A 22,058-nucleotide genomic window follows, 5' to 3' on the forward strand; every position below is an offset into this window, starting at 1 on the left:
CAGGTTAAAAACATATAATGTCAAATGAATGTGTAAATTTGAAAAAAAAAAAGGAAAAGAAAAAAAAAAGTATTATTAATCGTCATTTACGTAAAGGATATCGAGAATATAACTAAATAATGAAAGTTAGAGCTAATATCGAAATATTATGTTATAAATTAATTATTAGATTTATCTCAATTAAAAATGCAATGACAATATATGTATTTTAAACAAATATGAAGATATATGCATCGAGTTATGTATGTATAACAGTATTAGATAACGTTATTATATAATATTATGTGATTTTTAACAAAATGTAATATAATATTTTTTTAAATTGAAATATAATATTTTTTTATATACACATATAATATTTATTACATCATTATATATTGTAACAATCAACACATCAAATATATTTCTTCTTATAAATAATAATTTAAAGCAATTTCTCGTATTCAGAGAATCTAATCGACTTTAAAAGGCTACGCAAGTAAAAGTAATAAAAAAGAAGAAAAAGGAGAAGGAAAAGGAGGAGAAGACAACAAAGTGCTTGTATCGACACATATGTTTAAAATACACATATATATATATATATATATATATATATATATATATATATATATATTTATTGCATTTTTAATCGGGATGAATGTAATAATTAATTATATGTAATATAATATTAGCTTTAACTCTTCTTATTATTTATTTATATTCAATGATATCTTTTACATAATAATAATTGATAATTCTTTTTTTTTCTTTTCTTTTTTCCAAATTTACACATTTGTTTGACGTGATACGTTTAACCTGTTAACTTTTTACAAGAAAGATTTAAAATTTCATTTCTTTTTGCAATTTTATTAATTCAGTAAATACTCAGTATAAACCTAGTATACTCTATACTTCAGTATAGATCTATGTATATATATATATATACATATGTAACATGAACTTTGATAATTTCATCGAACATTTAACTACGATGTCACTACTCCTACGTATGTATCTGTTAATTTTTTTTAACACCTTCTTTTTTTTTTTTTTTTTTTTTTTTTTTTTTATAATTACACCAGAACCTATGATACGTCATATATATATTACCAAATTACGTCGTGAATAAAATTCGTAAGCGAGACTTTTTTGTTTTTTCTTTTCTTCCTTTTCTTTGCTTTTTTTTTTTTTTATTCCTTCTTTTTTTTCTTCTTCTTCGCGAGAGATAAACCGCCGTCTTACGGAGATCGATCGAAGGAAAACAAACTCGCATGACCGATAAAAATATCCAAAGAGTCTAGTACGCTTTTTGTTTTGTCAAGGTAATACCTAACGATATTATTATTATACGAGAATTTTTAATACAAATAAATTTAGCTTGAGAAATATTCTATACGGTAAAAAAAAGAAAAAAGAAAAAAAATGGTTTATGGCCCTTACGTACATATCGTTTTTAATAACGTCTTAACAATATCTTGTATTAAAACGCAAGCTCCTAAATATTCCTATATGTCGTATATGTACGTATAATTCAAAATATTTTACTTAGCTTCATTTATATGATCCATTAATTACGTTAACGATATGATTGATAGTATTGACTTGGTTAATAATTAATATCAATATTTTATATATTTTATATATATATATAATGTAATAAATAATCCTGGACATTATATATATATATATATATATATATATATATATATATATATATAATATTGAAGAAATACGGTATTGTTTATATTAGAATATCGTGAATTTTCATTATTATATTCATTAACGTTATACTTATTGATAATAATTATTCATTTATTATTGACCAAATCAATATTGACATGCCAATATACAATATCTTTGTATAAACTTATTTAAGAAACTAACTAAATTGTTGACGTTACTTATTAGTTAACTTAATATTTCATATAAGATCTGTATAATATCATATCGTAATATTTAAATTCCATTTCTTTCTTTTTCGTTCATAGGTAATATCCATCCCGATGATTATTTCTTAAATTACAGGAGTGATATGGGATAAGATTAATCGCTTTAATATCAATTATAAGAAAATTTTCATATCAAGAAAAGATCCAATAAGTAGCCGTGGTGGGATACTCTAATCTGTTATTGAATGTCGAAGGCTCCGTGGAATTGTGACTGCGGTCGTTCCGATCCGATAATATTTAAAAAAAAAAAGAACGAAAGATTCGCTTGCAATTGTGGTTGGGAAGGAAAATTCATTTACGGTGTTTCCCTTACCTTGGCTATCTTCGAAATGAAACGCTTTTTCATGTTGTTATTGGAGATAATAGCTGAATGGCAAGTGATTCGATTCGCTGGTGGTTTACGTCCTGTTATTCTCACCTTGCTCGACATTATCGTTGGCTTGCCAACAGCTATGTTAGCTGTTCGTATTATACGCAAGTACGTTGATACGTATAAGTTTGTTTTGTCCTTTGAAAATTCGTCATAATACATATATAAATATGTACATACGTACGCTATAAAATTATTTTATGCATAAAATATCGTAAAGTAAAACATATATATGACGAGTATGTTGATATATTAGATGTCTTTAGTAATTGTCCTTGTAACTTTAGATTTTCATACACGTGTACATATATATATATATATATATGTACACGTGTATGAAAATCGTGTATACATATATATATATGTATATATATATATATATGTACATGTGCATATCGTGCATATCGCGTAACACAATTATTTCAGATACAAAATGCCGCGATGTTGTTCGAAACCTAAAAAACTATTTAAATGTCTTTTGTTCGTAATAACGATGTGCGTTCTCCTAAACATCATGACCCTTATCTCGATTGGATATCACATTAGCGTAAAACAGGAAACTCTTGTAAATATATTCAACGCTTCTATGCATCTTTACGTTAATATGGCGTCATACAAATATGCAATAGATGAGTTACAACTTGTGTTCCAATGTTGCGGACATACTTCTTACACCGATTGGTTTCTTTTCGATTGGCAGGCAGGATAAAAATCTTTCTCTCTCTCTCTCTCTCTCTCTCTCTCTCATGTTTTTCTTATTTTATATTTAATATTTGATTTATTTCAATTAAATTAAAAATATGAAGATAAACAATATGATATATTTGTCCTTTAGATGGCAGATTATGCATCACGTGACGAAATGATTTATGATAATAGAATATCTGATGAAGAATTTCGAGATCGCGGAGTACCATTTAGTTGCTGTAGTTTACGTTCGATGACACCATGCGTACATGCCGAGATGATGGATAAGGATATTAAAAGTATCAATGAGAATGGCTGTGCGGAAGTTATCAGTCCAGTTATAATTAGGATCGTTGTAATCGCATATGTCATGACTACCACGTTGATCGTCACGCAAGCTCTATTAGCTTTTTTAATCGCAAGAGTACATTAACAACAACGATGCATCATCGATACGATCAATACGATTATTCGATATTATCTTAAGGATCTATATTTCATTTTTGTAGATGATCGATAGATTTTCCGAAAAAGTACGATTTCCTGTTTCTTCTTTAAGCTCAATGGATGGATCTACCTGCTTCCTTACAGAAACAAATAGGTGAGCACTATCATTTAGTTTCGAAATACATTAATAATTTGTTTATTAAACAAAAAATTCTGTTTCGCACGATACGAAACATAAATTTCGCAATTTTCGTAACGACAAAAATTATAGTCCTCGAGTTTTTTTCTTCTCTTTTCTCTTTTTTTCGTTTTTTATTTCTCTCTATATCCTACCTCTTTTTCTTTCAATATCTTTATCGTTAATTTAAATATTGACTGTTTTAGCTCGAGTAAAAAGAAAAACGATCGTTATATTACTTCGTCGATTTACAAATGTGTACCACGAGATAAAACAAAGTCTGGACAAAAAGGGATGAAGATAAAACGTTTATCTCTTGTAAAGAATGGTTCTACAAGAAGAAAGAAAAGCCGACAAAAATCATTGAATTCTTCTATATCACGATGTAGTTCTCCTATTATAGAATGCACTATCGAAAATTCTGAAGTAGCGAGAATAAAACCGAGTACTCACGAGGAACATAGGATATCAAGGAAACGTTTGTTGACCAAACGAATTCGTTGAATTTGTTAACTTCATTATATGCACTTTCTTAAGGGCGAATAATGAGAAAAACAAAGATTCTTTAAGGGATTGTGACAGATTAAAAAAGAAGAAGGATTAAGCGTTAAGATTGCAATTAAAAAATATTCCGCACAGCACGAAATATTAATAGGGTATGTATGTATAATTGGAAGAATATTGACGCAGATGTTACACCAAGTGATTCATTAAATATGTGTATCTAACATATGTATGTATATACGTTAAAATCTAATGCGCATGATTTAAACGAACGTACGACTTAAACGAAAATGATTGTACATTTTTTTCTAATAATTTGTTTTTTTAGAAACGAGGAAAGTATTTCGTTACGCATGGAATGCCGTGGTGTGAAACGTATGCCAGTATCCAAAACAAAATATTGTTTGTTATGATTGGAGGTAAGTTGTCTAAAAGGTGGAAAACATAATCGTCTGCAAAGCGATGGTGGTAGAGGGGGGAGGGGGACTAGTGGATCCCCTATTTGAATTTCGTAGTCGTCGCGGCTGGATCAGTACAGTCCAAAGCATCGAACGAGGTGGTTTGCCAAAAACCTAAGGAAAAAAAGGATTATTTCGATAGAAACGAATTCTCATGAACTGTGAAAACATCATCAGGAACAATTTTCCTTTGACAACGACGATCCTTTTAGGTTATCAGGTACGTGCGTTTCTTTTTTTCTTTTTTTCTTTTTTTTTTTTTTTCTTTTCTTCTTCCTCTTCTTCTTCTTCTTCTTATTCTTTCTCTTTCTTTCTCTCTTTTCTTCTAATTATACTATAAGTACTCTTGACAAATTGCGAAATACAACATATGCGTCGACGTTAACCACCTTGCGCACGTACATCATAATTATTATTTATTTCTTCCTATTATCGAACGTCGAATTTTGATTTTATTTGCATAAGTAGAAAAAGTCCATTAGGGAAACTAGCACGTACATAAATGGGATTTCTACGTCGAGTCGCGACTTTAATAGAACTGTGACGATGCTTGCTCGAACGACTTGCTCTACGTTTTGCATTGCTGAAACTCCCCGTCGCCATAAGACGATGCTCGAAATATCCTATGTTGCTAAATTTAAAAATCGCCATTAAGAACGAGCACAATTCCTTTTGCTATAAGAGTATTAAGTTGCAATCTATATAAAAATGTTCAAATGTAGATAAAGAAAAATGTGATCGTAATAAAAATTTGAAATATCTAATGTCAAATTTTAATCGCACATGTATTAAATAATATGTATCAAATAATATGTATCTGCTAGAAATTTTTAAAATTTCGTTAATATATATACGCGATGATGAACAAAAATTAATTAAATAATTAATAGAATCTATAGAAAGGATCAATATATTCGTAGAATTAGTAAAAACTAATAGAATATTCTCTAAAATCATATCATTATATAGAATGAGAATAAGTAAATATTTCTTTTAATATAAATTTCGAATTACCTGAGGCATTATAATAACCTGTTCAAATTTGCGCATGCGCAGTGATGAAGTAGTGCCTCCGAAGGACAGGTCTCCTCGTTGTACGGATCGTGAACTTCGGCTCGACTCGGCAACGTTCGGCACTCCACAATCGCGCTCGGGTAATTTCGTTGAAAGGATTCAGGCGCGCGTCACCGTTCGTACGAAGTACGACCTCAGTCGGAGAATATCCGCGCGTTAGTCAACTTCGCGTGTTCGCTTTTTCGCGCAACACCGTGTCGCGTATCTTTTTCTCTCTTCCTCTCTCTCTCTCTCTCTCTCTCTCTTTTTTATCTTTCCTTTTTACCTTATTTTTTCCTTTCTTGCTATCTGTCCTCTGCCTCTCTCTCTCTCTTTCTCCCCCTCTCTTTTCCCATATTTTTCTCTCTTATTTTCTACGAGTGCTTGTCTCACACGCCACGCAATACCGTTCACTGGTCGTAGCATGTGCCCACAAGTTCACAGTCTCATACACGTTTATCTACCCCACCATCAGCCCCATAATAAACTTGTCTCTTATGGTTACCGTTAAAGGGCTATTTTTCGCGTCCATTCAGGAAAAGAAAAGAAAAAGAAAAATCTACGTTTATTTCCATCGTGTCTTATTCTTCTTCTAGAAGCTTGTTTCAAGCAACAAATTTCATCGTGTTAGTTACCAACGACACAACGCGAAAAAAAAGTAACGGAGTGACACTTATAGCATGATTTCTTGGATATTCCAGTGAAGGAAACGATATCTTACGCTTCGCAGAACGACGACAACTCGTCTGGCCGAGTTCGTGCACGTGGTGGTTGAGAGTGTGAAGTGTGTTGGTTTTTTTCTTTTTCTCTCTCTCTCTCTCTCTCTCTCTAACTCTTTTACTCGCTGTGCTTCTCTCACTCTCTTTCTCTGTCTCTATCTATCTATCTATCTTTTACTCGCCATACTTCTGTCTCTTTCTATATATCTTTCTCTCTTTCTCTCTCTCTCTCTCTCTCTCTCTCTCTCACACACACACACACACGTGCGACGCTATTGGTCGAGGTCGTGGTGTAGAGAGGAAAAGAAAGAAAGAAAGAAATAATAAGAGGCGCGTTTCGCGAGACGATCATAACGAATTTTACTGTCATTCTTGGAAAGTTTCGGAACAAGGTTGAGAGAAGGAAGAAGAGGAAGAGGAGAGTTAAGGAAGAGAAATTCGATTATCTTAGAAGGAGGAATAACTGGCCGGGAAGATGAGTTGCTGTACGAGTGCGCCGATCGTGACCCAAACTTGTGAGACTCTGTTGAGCAAATGCGAAGTGCCGATTATTGACCTCGCTCATATGGGTAAGTCCCTCTCGAATGTATCATAATAATTCTTCTTTTTCTTGTTAATAATTTTTACAATTAGATACGCTTAAATCGATTTCGATCGGTATAAAAACATTTCTATGGACGGTGTACGATCAATTCCTCGGTTGAAGTCGGTTAACGTCGTTAGTCGCGACGTCTACGAATGGCGCGAAGTCTATATCAAATTTGAATGTTATATTTTTTAATTTCACAGGGCGCTACGTCGTTATGATAGCGCGCACGCGCGCGCAAATATATTGCTTTTATTTCTCTCTTTTTTTTTTTTCCTTTTTCTTTTTTTATTTAACGTTTTATCTTTTTTTTCAAAGCGATATATTTTGTTAGATAATTTATCGATACACGTTATTAACGCGTGTCGTCAGAGCATGAATAATATATATCTCTGCTGTCAGTTATAGATCGATCAGCAAATCTTAAATGTGTGTGTGTATGTATGTGTATATTTCGCAAAATTGCATTAATTTGAGATTTAAACAATCGTATTAAGACACATTATCTCGGTTTATTTCTATTTATATATACCCGCACCACACATGTATATATATATATATATATATATGTATATATACGCATACGAATGTATATTATCAAACGAACAGTTATGTACAAATCGTAAGTATAATGAAATCAAAATGAAACATTAGAAAATAATTAAAGCTACGTACATATGTGTATCATTTTCAAAGACGAATCACGTAGACCGAGTAAACGACTTACATATGTATGTCGGAGCAACTGGTTATATCAACGAACGAAATGTTCTTTTTTTCTTTTTCTTCTTTTTTTCTTTCTTTCTTTCTTTTTTTTTTTTTTTCCTTGTACCCTCTTCGTTAAAATATTTTGTATCATTTGCATACGACCTCTCCTCGTTGGCTACGATGCTGCTACGTGACTTTTTCGATAACATCTACATATCTCTCTTTCTTCCTCTCTCTCTCTTTCCCTCCCCCCTGCCTTCTTTCTTTTGAAAACGTCGATTTATCGAAATGTATCGATAAAAAAAATTTTGAGAATCGATTATTATAAAAGGGACGCACTTCGTTTTATGGTTGCTTGGCAACGAGGTCAGGCAAGCTGCCAAAGAGCGAAGAAAGCGGCGAACGACATGCGGCCGAATAAAACGAAGCCAACACAGCTTGCTTTACTTCTTCGTCCTCTTCGTCTTCTTCGTCTTCGTTTCAAAGCAAGAACCTGAGCGAGCGGGTTGCAGAGAGTATATAGTCGAAGGCGCCTACCTCGAACCCGACGAGCCATCGAGGTCAGAGCCCCTTTCACAAAGAAGGGCGGACCCTCCCTTGGCGCCCTCGAATACACGTTTTATATAGGGTGTCTCATCGCGTGATATATCAACCGTTTCATTACTTTTTACTATTTCGCTTTTTTTTTTTCCAAAATCCGATTATCCATTCCATCTCTTTGCTTGAATAATACTTATTTCTTCTTTTTTTTTTTCCTCGATAACGTCGTATACTTATATACATACATACATATATATATATATGTAAATGTATATATATATATATATATCTGTATTTTGCGTTTTAATTTTATTTCATTTAATCATCCAAAAATGTATTATTACTTCATATCCGAAATTGTTCACATGTTTCTTAAGTACAAGTTATATTTAATATAGTTTATATAGTATTACATATATATATGTATATAATATATATATATATATATGATATTTTCGTGATGTGATATAACTTTTGTATATAATAATGATATTAGATAATAATCACTGTGTGATATTAGTTAAATTTTTACTTTTTATTTATTTTCTTGTTTATTTTCTGATTTATTTATTTATCTTCTCGTTTGTTTTTTAACAGATACGAAGAAAAAATTAGGTTACAAGGTATTAAGTAGAACGGACGAAATCGATCATTTCTATTTATTCATATGATCGCAACGATAATAGAAATAAACTACTTTTATTCTCGATCGTTCGAAACTTTACGTTCGAGGATAATCGCGGCAATTTCATTGTTACGAGTTAAGTGTATAATTGCGGTAAAAGAAAACAATGTCATGGGACTGAATAATGTTAAGAAAAATAACATTTTAATCTGCGTAGATTCTTTATTGATTCGCTATAAGCAAGTGTTTCTTTCTTTTTTGTTTTTTTTTTCCTCTTATTAAAAGTAATGTTTTCATAATTGAAAAACATTTTTTTTATTTTTTTATTTATTTTTTTATTCATGTTTCTAATTATTGATTTTTTTTTTTTTTTTTTTAATGGGGGAGAATACTAGCAATTATAGACAATATAAAAAATAGTGAAATTTTTATCAAGAATTATTAGACACGAAAAAAATTAGTTAATCGTTGAGCACACATTAAGAGAAATAATACGGTACATATAACAAAGAGAGAGAGAGAGAGAGAGACACATACATATACATACGTATGTATATATATACATATATATATGTACATACATATGTATATATATATACATATACATACATATGATAGAAAGAGTATGTAGAATATATATGTAGAAAGAGACATGTGATGTACGTGCGTCACGCATCGTCGACAGTAAGATATCACGTATCGTGACTGTTTCCTTTGTGTTGTCGATCCGACCATGGAAAGTTGCGTTACTTTGGCTAAAAAGAGAGGGATGGAAGGGGGGAGAGATAAGGAAAGAGGGATGGGAGGGAGATTGGTTCATGATACATAAAATCATGTAAATCTCACTTTAATATCGTGATATATGTACTTAACGTGTTAAATAAAATTGTTTAAGGAAAAATCCATAAATCCGTTTTTTTGTAGTCTATAAAAAAAAAATAAATAAATAAATAAAAAAGAAAAAAAGGAAAAAGAAAACAAAATTGACGTAACCAATCGTTGGAATAATTTAACAACGTTATAAAGAGTATATAAAAAGAAGTTTTCCGTTAGTGAATTCTTTCCTCGTTTAATAATGAGACAGAAAGAGAGAATGAGAGAGAGAGAGAGAGAACTAACCAACCTCACGAGGATTCTTGCATATGATCGCGTAAATATTCGCACGGAGTTGACCGAACAACAAGCATGGTCCAAAACTGGTATGGTATAGTTCCAGTCAAACCGGTATATATGTGTATAGTAAGTTTTATATATAGCTAACGTGCAACATATATTTATACTTGTCCTACCGTCTTACAATAAAGAGAAAGAGAGAGAGGGAGAAAAGGAGAGAGAGAGAGGGGGGGTAGGGAGAAAAGGAGAGATAGATCGAGAAATATTTCATACCCGTGAACTTGAAAAATTCGACTTTCTGTTGTTCGTATTTTTTTCATACTTTTTTAAATTATTCCTACGTGTATTTTTACGAACGATGATCGAAAGACAGAGAGAGAGAGAGAGAGAGAGAGAGAACGAAAGAACATTTATATTCAAATACAAGAGACAAGTGTCTTTTAAATGCTACCATTTTAATGTAACACGAATGTATTCTATACATATAAAAATTAATATCTGATTATGCATAGATATGTATTAATTATGTTTCGTTTATATAAAAACCCGTAATTAGATGTATATATCTCAACATAGTTGCAATTAAGGAACAGAGACGGTAAAGTGCAGGTCTAACCGTGCATTATCATTTGCAAAGAAACAGAACGCGCTTTTGCGAAACGGATGTGCAAAACAAAAATAAGGAGAAACAAAAGATGAAGAAAAAGGAATGTTATCGTTCGTATTTATGCGGTTTATATTAAAACAGATGAAATAAACAATTTTGAAAATAATTATTATCTCTTCGTTAAAACCGGTTTTTTATTTACGAAAAAATACACACATATATATATATTTATATATAAGGGTATCCAGAAAATATGGGACTAAACTTATATTACGTATTACTGAGAGATCAAATGGATGAAAAAAGTTTATATAATCTTACGTCCGAAAATTGCTTTATCGAAAAGATATATATGATCTATTTCCATTCGTCGAACCAATCACAGTTGGCCTTCTAGATCACCTGATTTAATGTTTCTGGATTTTTATGTATGAGGAGGGAGGGGGAGTCATCACGCAAGACTTGATTTATAAAAATACGATAGAAATAGAAGATGAACTTTTGAAAATTGTATTACAAAATGCATTTACTATTATTTCCAAATACAGTTGGAATATTTGAATATTTGAGTTCGACGAATAGGAAGGCTACGTTTTTGCAGGAATGAGAAATTTTCTAATATTTTTTATAAATATCTTTTAAAAGTATATATATATATATATATATATATATATATATATATATATATATCTTTTCGATAAAACATTTTCGGGACATAAGTTTATATAAATTTTTTTCATCCATTTGATCTCAGTAATAATATAAGTTTGGTTCTATGCTTTTTGGACACCATATATATATATAGATACACGTCAGTCCAGTAGAGAGAATCCACAAAACGACGTTCGTATATTTTATCCTGTTTGGAATGAGAAGGGGCATAGTAGGTAGACGTTGCAAAATTTTAACTTGCGCAAGCGTATGCCACGATGTTGACGTCTTGATGGCCAATGACGTGAATAAACTGTCATCGTTTTCTATTATTGCAAAAGCCTCCTCCTCCTTTCCCCCATATCCTTGAATCATTGAAAATTCATTAAGGGGAGAAGGCTCGTCTTTGAAAGTAACCCGAAAGAAAAATAACGACAAGAAAAATGAAGAAAATATTGACTAAAGGTTTATGTCATTACGAATGATGATGGTTCTTGTACCAATTACAGTTCCTTCTTTTCTTAACACTCTTATTAAATATATGTACATATATATCTTATTGTAATTAATATATATATATATATATATATATATATATATATATATATATATATATGTCGTCCAATATGTAACGTAGATAAAAGAAAATTGTAGTAAATAGTGCCAACTGAGTAATATTAATGACTAAGAACGACATACGTCAATGCATTCCGACAAAATTTCCACAAGATTAATAAGAGTGATACAGATGATAAAGAAAGAATATTGACAAGATCCGAAAGATTGTATCTACATTTATTTTTCTTTCTTTCTTTCTATCTTTCTTTTTTTTTTTTTTCTTTTTTAGATTATTTTACTTTTTTGTTCCTTTTTTTTCCTTATTTTTTTCCCCCCCTTTTTCTAAGAATGTAAAACAACATCATCAGTATTTCCATCACACTCGGCATATAAATCGTTAATTTGTCCGTAATATAAAAAATTTTTGAAAAGGAATAATACGATCTTTGATATTTTTAACAACAAAAGGGTTATGCGAGAAGTCTCGAGAAATGCGAAGGTGTATAAGAGATCGGAGAATTCGCTTGACGTATGTAGTTTCTCCGAAAGAGATAAATCAAAAACAGAGATCGTCGTGCTTTATAGCTACAGAAAAATATATAGATAGAGAGAAAGAGAGAGAGAGAGAGAGAGAGATATTTTTGGCAGTTGCATCGAATCGTCTGTTTCATCGTCTATGAATTGTGAATGGACGACTTATGTCTACCGAGAAAAAATATATGTATATATGTATATATATATATATATATATATATATATATATATATATATATAAGTTTATTAACAATAAAAAACAAAACACGCAATGGCATCGTATACGAGAAAAAATATACATATATGTATGTGCCTGTGTGCATCTAATACTATATATTATATGCAGGAGTATACTATATATCTACCGCGATGTACCTATGATATTTATATGATTCAAACGAAAATAAAAGTTTTCTTTTTTTTTCTTTTTTTTTTTTTTTCTTTTTTTCTTTTTTTCTTTTTTTGAGAATACAAATGCAATAATTATCATCGAAAATAATAGAGATATGTACGTCGTTGCGTACATTCAAAAGTTCAACGGAAAAAAATTATTTCTATCTTTATTTCTTTCTTCTTCATCTTCTTCATATTATGTCTTCCCTTTTAAATTCGTTCGTTTCTCACGACTCGTTCATATCTCGGCCGTGACACCGACCACGAGTAAGGAATTACACGATTGAATTATATGTTCACGCTCCTTCTGGAACATATTTAATAGTGCATAGTAGAGTAACACCGTCGCGAGAAATGATTCCGATCGACCTTCGGAATTTAATTGATTTTTTCTTCTTCTTTTTCTTTTTTTTGTTTTGTTTTTTTTTTTTTTCATCTTTCCGTTTTAGAAAATGCAATATAAAAAAAAAAAAAAAGAAAAAAACGCTCACGTGGAAGAGATATTGCTGTTATTACTACTTCTTTTTTTATTTATTTACTTTTTTTTTTTTTTTTATTTTCTTTTCTTTTATTTTATTTTCTTTTACAAACGCCCATGACTTACGTAAACTCGTGTAAGTATATACTTCATAAAAATCGTCATGATAATTACGTCGTTTGAAAATCATATAGTTTCATATATATACATGTATGTATGTATGTCTCTCTCTCTCTCTCTCTCTCTCTCTCTCTCTCTTTCTCTCTTTCTCTTATATGAGAAAATATACATTATTATTTTACTTTTAAATAAAATTTTTATTGAAGATAAAATATTTATATTAATTTTGTTTTGTCATTATCGATAATAATATTTTCTCAAGGTACAAAAAGAAAATTGTGCGAAGTTGCGTTGAATACTTACTACTGTTAAAAGAAACCTTGCCGATAAGCGACGTCACATTGGCTCATTTTTTTCCAGTAAATATTTATCGCAGTTCGCGATCTTGAGCTTATTATCAGCAAAATTGTGTTTTCTTTTTAAGTTAAAGTCCGCTCTTACTTTGATTGAAATCGCGTTAAATAAATAAATGATTAAACTCTATGATCATTCTATTAAAAAAATTGCTTACAAATTTGCCGTCGTAGAAATTATTTGGATTTTTTTTTCTTTTTCTTTCTTTTCTCTCGACTGAATACTTAAAGAGGGGGAAAGAGAGAGAGAGATTGTTACATCGTTAAAAATGATTCTTTTCAACTCAAATACGAAATATCTTTGATAACGAGACAACAACGTCTTACAATTATCATCGGCGCCATCTTAAAAGCAAACAGGGATTGTCCGTGCACTTGAAAGAAAAGAAAAAAAGAAAAAAAAAAGAAGTTTTAAGAATATCGGAATCGTTATCGTTAAATCGATGAAGATAAGTACATCTTTATATCCGTGTTACTTATTTTATCATTGTAATTTAGATTGAAGCCGATTACGATTCTTGTCATTTCCTTCTTTTTTCTTTTTCTTTTTCTTTTTCTTAATCGTTTTTTTTCCATTTTAAATCCATCCGACTTATTAACAAGATAAAATCACAATAATTGCATTAAAATTCCATATATAATTCTTAAACAATATATCTCAATTGAACGTGTTTGTCACGTTCTTTTCTTTTTTGTTTGTTTTTTATATTTTATTTTTTGTTTTTTGTTTTTCGTTTTTTTTTTTTCTCTTTATTATCTTGCACGCTTATCTGTAACTTTGTATACGCACATAGGAAAAAAGAAAAAAGAAAGGGGAAAAAAAAATTATTTCCATGAAAAAAATAATGTATGCTTCCCATAATGATATGCGTGTACATGCATGTATATGAAATTATACGATTTTCAAACGAAATAATTATCATGACATATTTTCAATCTTGAACAATATATCTCATTTGTACGTATTTATCGAATTCTTTTCTTTTTTCTTCTCTTTTATTTATTTATTTCTCTCTTTTTTTTCTTTCGTTTCTTTTTATTAATTTTAACTTGCATACTTATCTGTAATTTTGTATATGAATAAAGTAATTTGTATATGATAAAAAATTAAAAAAAAAAAAAAATATATATATATATATATATATATATATATATATTAATTCTATGGCTTATGGTAAATGAAAAAACATAGAGTCGAGTGAAAATTTTCGCTGGTTTCTCCTGGTACCGACAGTCGACAGTCCTCTTCTCTCCCCCCCCTCTCTCTCTCTGTTCCTCTTTCTCTTTCCCTCTATATATCCCTCTCTCCATACTTTCCCTCGTTACACCTACATATATACAATAACGATCGAACGTATGTACCGTTACCGGATGCTGACTTTAAAAGCACACGCAATACGTATACGATTGATATGTACATGTGCGCATATATATATACATACATGCATACATATATCATACATACATACATACATATATATATATATATATATACGTACATATATACGTCATGCATAAAAGAAAGAATGATGATATTGCAATAACCACAATATATATCCATTAAAATATTGTATATATATGTATATGTGTGTGTGTATATATATGTATATACATAAATATCATTAGATTAATAAATAGTTTGCATCATTGATTTGATTGGTATTTGGATATGCTCTATATAATTTACAATCCGTTACTACAATACACTTCTCTCGATAACAACGATGATTTATCGACATTGAGATATATTTACATATGTATGTATGCATGTATATATGTATATGTTGTGTATATGTTTTATATATATATATATATATATATATATATATGCATGATAAAAGATTTGTATATACATAATCGATTCATGATTTCATTGAATAACCAGATACTTGCCTCTTCGTGGAAGTAGATGATGATATATTGTCGCATATTCATTAAAGTCTTTTGTGAAAAAAGAAAAAAAAAGAAGAAGAAGAAAAGAAATAATAGTGATTTCATTGAAAGATGATTCATTTAGAACTACGTATGTAATGGTCAAATAAAATCTGAAGAAGAAGATATATACATATATATATATATATATATATATATATATATATATATATATATATATATATACAAATACATAAATAATACAATTGGAAAAAAAAATTGATTGGAAATTTATTGGAAAATTCCAAAGTATTATTAGTTCGAACGTAATACTTTATCGAATAATAAAAATTAGACAATTCGATGATATCTTTGCGGAATTTTATCCTTCGAATCAATTGATAAATGATTTCTATTGTATTTCTGTAATCTTTAAGATTTTCCAAAGAAAATATTTACGATAAAGTCTAGCTTTTCGATGTAATATACTTTTTATTTTTTTCTTTTCCCCTTTCCTTTTCTTATCTTGGTTACAAGTGTGTTAACGTATAAACTATCGCTAAGGAGCGTCGTAATTTCTATTCTAAATGAATCTAACTATAGCACATTATCGAAATACGTGAGAATTTGAAGAAAGTAGGTAAAGTCCATTATATATCGATCATTCGCTAAACAATTCGCATGAATACACTTCATCTTTACGTTTTACTAAGTAAACTAATAAGATCGTTTTATCTAATTTGATCCTCTTTCTCTCTCTCTCTCTCTCTCTCATTCGTTCTCTTTCTCATTTTGTGTATTTATCGTTTCTTTGTAAGTATCATTCGACACGTGTGATTTAATCATTAGTAGAATTTTTTCATTAGCAATAATTTCATGGGAAAAGAAAGAGAGAGAAAGAGAGAAAAGAACTCGTTTATATCCAGGATGTAGTATTACAAACAATCGTTTATTAAAATTAACTAATTATTTTCAATCGCAAATCGTCAATTACTGTTCGTTCGATCTCTCGAGGAAAAAGAGAAAAACAAAAAAGCAAAAAGAAAAAAGAAGTGAAAGGATACTCCAAAAAAAAAAAAAGAAAAGAAAAGAAAAATAAAGAAAGACTCTTGTATTCGACAGAAAATATTCAATGATACATATACGTCGTTGCAAAATTTTTAAATAATACGTACTTCGTTATTTGTATAAATTATTTATTGTTACATATCAGGCTAACATTTTTCTTAGAAGGTGGCATTGAAAATTTGTCTTTCTGACGCCTGATACAACAAAATTGGATACGCAATTGCAACGCCCTCTTTAACTAAAAGAAAAAATGCATTTTATCTCGACATGCTTCTATGGTATATACATGCACACACAAACATACACACGTTTCACGGATAGTTCGGTATAAATTATCGAATATTTATTTTGCGATAAACAAGATTTTTTATTCGTAAATATATTCGTGTATCTTGTATGTTCTTTATTTATTTTTTTTTTTTTCTTATTTGAATTTATTATTTTCGTAAACGAACATGATGAGTTATCAAATCAGAGAAAGAAAGAAAGAGAGAGAGAGAGAGAATTGTTTATTTTATTTTTGATACGAGTAAAAAAAAAAACCACTTCCTAGATTTGACCGTTCGTCTATTTATTCAAAGTCGATTGAGGAAGTAGCTTGCTATCGTCGAAGGATGTGGTGAATCAGTTCTAACATATTAATCTGGAGGCCATTATCTCTTTTAACATCGTTGCATACGAACATTTATTAGAGTCGAGGTCAAGGTAAAAGATTATACGGTATCTATAATATATCTACCTAATCTTTCGCGAAAGAAATTATATAGATACTATTTGATCGATCTTAGTCTTATAGTCATGAATAATTACAATGTTAAACGGATAAAATAGAATGCAAAATATATACTCGTAACAAATTTGGCTATTTGATATTGAACGATTAAAAAGTTTTTTCTATTTTTTCTTTTTTTTTCTTTTTTTTTTCTTTATTTTTCTTTTTTTTTTTTTTTGTAACCTTTTTTTTCTTTTTCTTGTCTGATATAACATTCGAAAGGAATTCAGGAACACGAATCGATGACGAAAAAAAAAAAAGTAAAAAGAGAAATCGTTCGTAATATCGAAAGTAAGCTAAAAAGAAATGAAGAAATAAAAGTATAAAAATAAAAAATAAAAAAAAACAGTTGTGAAAGAGAGGTATAACAGAAAGTTCGTCAAGAGAATATCTATGTCACCCACTTGCGATCTTATTTAAAATCTGTTCCGCAAAGGGGATAGTATATATAATTGGCGTATCGAGTCTTGAATGAACGATCAAAGTTCATGTTCGGTAATATAGCATAGTAAAAGATAAAAAGAAAACTATAATAATAATAATAATAATCTCGTTATTTTTTCTCTCATATGTATGAAAAACTGTTATCATTAGAAACGAATTAACCTTCATATTGTGTTTATATTTATATCGTATGATCTTTTGTAATTAGAATTTTTTGAATATTTTCAGGGACCGAAAGAAGTCCTCAAAAAGGAGTCGTTAAGCAAGTCGCCACGAAATTAGTAAGAGCTTTATCGGAGAAAGGATTGGCTTTACTCGTCAATCATGGCATTCCAGAATGTAAGGTATTGCTGAATCCATTATTATTAATCAATGAAATTATATCTATCAAATGCAATAAAATATATCTTAAGTAATTCGTATTTTTTTGTTAATCCTCTATAATTATTATAATGAGCGTCTACACAAATTTAATATAATTTTTAATGTTATACCTTTATATTAATATTATTATACTATAATAAATATGACATATTATATATGTCTTATGACTTATTAAAAATTTTGTAATGATATAAGTTATAATATTATAAATTTATAAGTTATGCAGTTTTTTTCTTTTTTCTTTTTTTTTTGTAGTGATTACATTAAAGTAGTTATAATAATATAAAAAAATAGCTTTTATATATATATATATATATATATATATATATATATATATCATGAGAAATGTTGAATATAAAGAAACAATTAATTGGCCATTAAAATAAAAAAAAAAAACTTAGAAAATATAAATATATATTTATATATGCGTACATATAAATATAGAGGATTAACAATTTTAATTTTTTTTTTGTTTACATTATTAATATAGAAAATTAATATAGAAAATTAATAGAGAAAAGATAACAGAGAGCGAATGAAAATTATTATGTAATGCGTATCACAACTTTATTTATTTTCATCGTCTCCTCGGATGCCAGTATAACTTAGGAAAGTGTGAAGAACATTTTACTATCATGGAGATGACCATGCAAACGTTGAATCATATTGATAGGAGAGGATAGGATAGGATATTAATAAAATGAATATAAACATATACATACATATATGTCGGTGAAGGAGAAACGTATCGAAGTTTTCAAGGGCTCATGATAAAAGTCTCTTTTAGATTGCATGTACAACGACCTCGCCACTTGAACTTGCTATCATCCTGCACAACAGTGATGCAACAGTTCATTATACATTTTTTTTTTTTTTTTTTTTGTTTTTTTTTTTAGTTGTGATAAATCGTCTTAACTCTGAAAAGGGTAACGATCTATATGTGCGTTGTCGGTACTCAAAGATGATTATCGATCAATCGATCATTCTCAAGATCCTATCAATTTTCTCGAGATTAAAATCACACGTTATATGAAAATTAATAATTCCATTTCATATATACCCTTTCACGAATTTTCTTCTCTCATTGTTTTATTATTATTATTATTATTATTATTAACATCAATCAATGATAAAAGAAAAAAAAATACCGATAGATCGATCGGGTTTCTGAAGAAGAATTTTATTTAATATCAAACTGTAATAATCGATATTTGTATGTATATTCGAATCAAAAATAAATGTTTGTTAGAAATAAATAATCATCGAATTAAGCCATAAGAATTATTATATTGAAGATAAAAAAAAGAAAAAAGGAAAAAAAATTAATCGCGAATCTTTCAAATTGTCATATTATATATATATATATCGTACGATCATATGATATATGATCGTCAATCGATTTATATATAATAATCCTTTCATCGTTTTCACTTGATTGCAGTTGAAGGCCGCGTACAGAGCACTAGATGAGTTTTCCGAATTGTCAGAAGAAACGAAAAACAAGTACGAACGTGATCCTTCGACCAATCACGGATATGTCAAACCTGGAATGGAGAAGTAAGTAAGAGAATCGAGATATAAATATTTGTACGACGCTTAATGATTTGGTGCGTATGAAACAATAGTGAAAAAGAAAACAAAAACAAAGAACGGCAACGTCTCAAACAACAAAAATAAAACCAAAATTCATTGACCGTAAAAGCTAAGAATATACATATATATATATATATATATATCGTGCAACGTTGTTATTCTCTATTTTTTATCTTGTGTACTACTTTTCTCGTAAATAATGCGAGGAGAAAAATATTAATCGTGAGAACTAATTAGACAAATAAAAAATAAAAATAAAAAAAAGAATAAATAAAGAAAGAAATCTAATTTGTTAACTTCGTGGATATAAGATATATATATATATATATATATATATATATATATATATATATATCTTATATCAATAATCATTATATAATGATTTTTTTAAATGATTTTGAAAAAAGTTGGTGATATAAAAATGTAAGATGCGAGGGATAGAATAGAAATGAAGATATTCGTGATTTTCATTTTCTACCTTTCCCACTCTCTCTCCCTCGATTCGATAAATTAGCATAAGATTTAATTTTAACATATTTTTACTTTTGAATAATAGATTCTCGGACGAAGAAGAGATTCGTCATGCTTACAACATCACCGTTTGCAAGGGAGCGTTACCGCAAGATGAAGTACCCGGATTTAAGCCTGCAGTCGAAGAACTAGCACGAGATTTCAAACAACTCTCAGCCATGCTCTTAACTGTAATTATATCTCAGTTTTAAATTAATTAAAAAAGAAATAGAATATATATATATATAGAGAAGAGAGAGCTTAGAAATAATATTTCGTAACTAATCGTTTAGCTAGACTTCAGTTTTTCCTTTTCTCTCTCTCTCTCTCTCTCTCTCTCTCTCTCTCTCTCTCTCTCTCTCTGTGTGTGTGTGTGTGTGTGTGTGTGTGTGTGTGTGTGTGTGTGTGTGTGTGTGTGTGTGTGTGTGTGTGTGTGTGTAGTGTCGATGCAAGCAAGAGACGCTTAAAGAATGATTTATTTTTTCTTTAATATGACATAACGATGTTTGGTTTTGGCAATGATTAGAGAAACTGTAAGTAACCCTATAAACCAATCAATCAATCGAGGAAAACAAAAAAAAACTGTCTAATACGATTGGTTTCTTCGGTTGCATTACAGCGAAGAGTACAATGAGCTTCTATATAGAAGGACAATGTATATCTGATATGTGCCTTATAGGCTCTGGCCGTGGGCCTAGAGCAATCTCCCGACTTCCTGATCACGAAGCACGCTCACATGCTGGGAACTGGTAACGAAACGACTCTTCGTCTTCTCTACTATCCACCACTTGGTGCACCGGTACCAGGCGTGACGCGTTGCGGAGCTCATTGCGATTACGGCACTTTCACTCTGCTCGCACAGGTATGCGTACTAGCCTCGGTTCTATAAGATAGCAAATTTATTACATAAAGATATGATAAAACGATTCTAGTGATCTTGAACACAATTGTTCTATCTATAAAAATATAACATGTTTATCTTTCTATCTCTATCACCTTTATTATCTTTTTTTATTCCCTTTAGGAAATAGGGTGGATACTCGAATTTATTTTCTTTTTTTTTTTCTTTTTTCTTTCTTTAGGACTGCGAAGGTGGCTTAGAAATACAAACACCGCGCGGAGATCAGTGGAGACGAGTCGGTCATCTTCCTGGAGCTATTTTGGTTAACACAGGGACCATATTGGCCAAATGGACCAACGATCAATTTCCAGCTTTGAGACATCGTGTAGTTGTACCAGAACACTGCGGTCGTGGCCGTCATTCGATCGCATTCTTTGTACATCCAAACAACGATATCCCTATCGAACCGTTGGATATTAAAATCGTTAAGGCTAATCAAGAATCGGCACCATGCCGGCTTCAAAAAAAGAAACGTGGTGTATTAACGGCGTATCATCATCTTCAGCGTCGATTTAGAGAGACTTATGCTTCGTAATATTGTGTCTATCGTTCGTTTCATCATTGAAATGTGTTATATTCATTTTTCAGGGTTTATATTTCGTATTGACCATGCGATTTTTTATCCTCATCTTGTTTTAACATTGAAATACAATTCGCAAGTTAAACTCTTTTCGATCGAATACAAGTTAGATTCTTTTCTATCTACGATTTTATGATTTAATCGAATACATAAAAGAAAAAAGAAGAAAAAGAAATTACTTTACATGTTAGACACAGTATAAGTTTTTGTCATACAAGGAAACATCGACGTCTGATCGTATCAATGGCAATAATAAAGAATTCTGTACTTACATTTAAATCAAATTGCTCATTGAATTTTCCTTACGGGATCGAAAAAAGCGAG

The 22,058-nt window shown here is 29.9% G+C and overlaps 2 protein-coding genes across 3 annotated transcripts; both read left to right on the forward strand.

Annotated features, from left to right (window-relative positions):
* The first annotated feature begins 317 nt into the window (after positions 1 to 317).
* On the forward strand, positions 318 to 4,583 carry LOC124431176 (tetraspanin-6-like). Its single transcript, XM_046978740.1, has 6 exons — positions 318 to 1,301; positions 1,968 to 2,406; positions 2,725 to 2,998; positions 3,134 to 3,586; positions 3,817 to 4,266; positions 4,443 to 4,583. Exons 2-4 carry the CDS (start codon positions 2,114 to 2,116, stop codon positions 3,416 to 3,418), a joined length of 852 nt encoding a protein of 283 aa, XP_046834696.1. The 5' UTR covers positions 318 to 1,301; positions 1,968 to 2,113; the 3' UTR covers positions 3,419 to 3,586; positions 3,817 to 4,266; positions 4,443 to 4,583.
* Positions 4,584 to 5,799: 1,216 nt separating this feature from the next.
* Positions 5,800 to 22,013, forward strand: LOC124431175 (proline hydroxylase buaE-like). 2 transcript variants are annotated; one of them, XM_046978738.1, is made up of 7 exons: positions 5,800 to 6,413; positions 6,725 to 6,913; positions 17,995 to 18,110; positions 19,592 to 19,707; positions 20,300 to 20,444; positions 20,933 to 21,115; positions 21,336 to 22,013. In XM_046978738.1, the coding sequence occupies exons 2-7, from the start codon at positions 6,820 to 6,822 to the stop codon at positions 21,687 to 21,689; spliced, it is 1,008 nt and encodes a 335-aa protein (XP_046834694.1). In that variant the 5' UTR covers positions 5,800 to 6,413; positions 6,725 to 6,819; the 3' UTR covers positions 21,690 to 22,013. The 2 variants fall into 2 exon arrangements, with proteins under 2 accessions (XP_046834694.1, XP_046834695.1); XM_046978739.1 differs by having other exon boundaries at positions 5,800 to 6,409.
* Positions 22,014 to 22,058: the final 45 nt, after the last annotated feature.

The sequence above is a fragment of the Vespa crabro genome, chromosome 20, assembly GCF_910589235.1.
Source record: "Vespa crabro chromosome 20, iyVesCrab1.2, whole genome shotgun sequence".
NCBI lineage: Eukaryota > Metazoa > Arthropoda > Insecta > Hymenoptera > Vespidae > Vespa > Vespa crabro.

Excerpts from the sequence above, each read along its gene's own strand:
- LOC124431176 (XM_046978740.1), top strand. The coding sequence starts at position 2,114 with ATGTCGAAGGCTCCGTGGAATTGTGACTGCGGTCGTTCCGATCCGATA. Across the intron at positions 2,407-2,724 it reads GCTGTTCGTATTATACGCAA|ATACAAAATGCCGCGATGTT; the intron begins GTACGTTGATAC and ends CAATTATTTCAG. Across the intron at positions 2,999-3,133 it reads GGTTTCTTTTCGATTGGCAG|ATGGCAGATTATGCATCACG; the intron begins GCAGGATAAAAA and ends TTTGTCCTTTAG.
- LOC124431175 (XM_046978738.1), top strand. The coding sequence starts at position 6,820 with ATGAGTTGCTGTACGAGTGCGCCGATCGTGACCCAAACTTGTGAGACT. Across the intron at positions 20,445-20,932 it reads TCTCAGCCATGCTCTTAACT|GCTCTGGCCGTGGGCCTAGA; the intron begins GTAATTATATCT and ends TGTGCCTTATAG. Across the intron at positions 21,116-21,335 it reads CTTTCACTCTGCTCGCACAG|GACTGCGAAGGTGGCTTAGA; the intron begins GTATGCGTACTA and ends TTCTTTCTTTAG.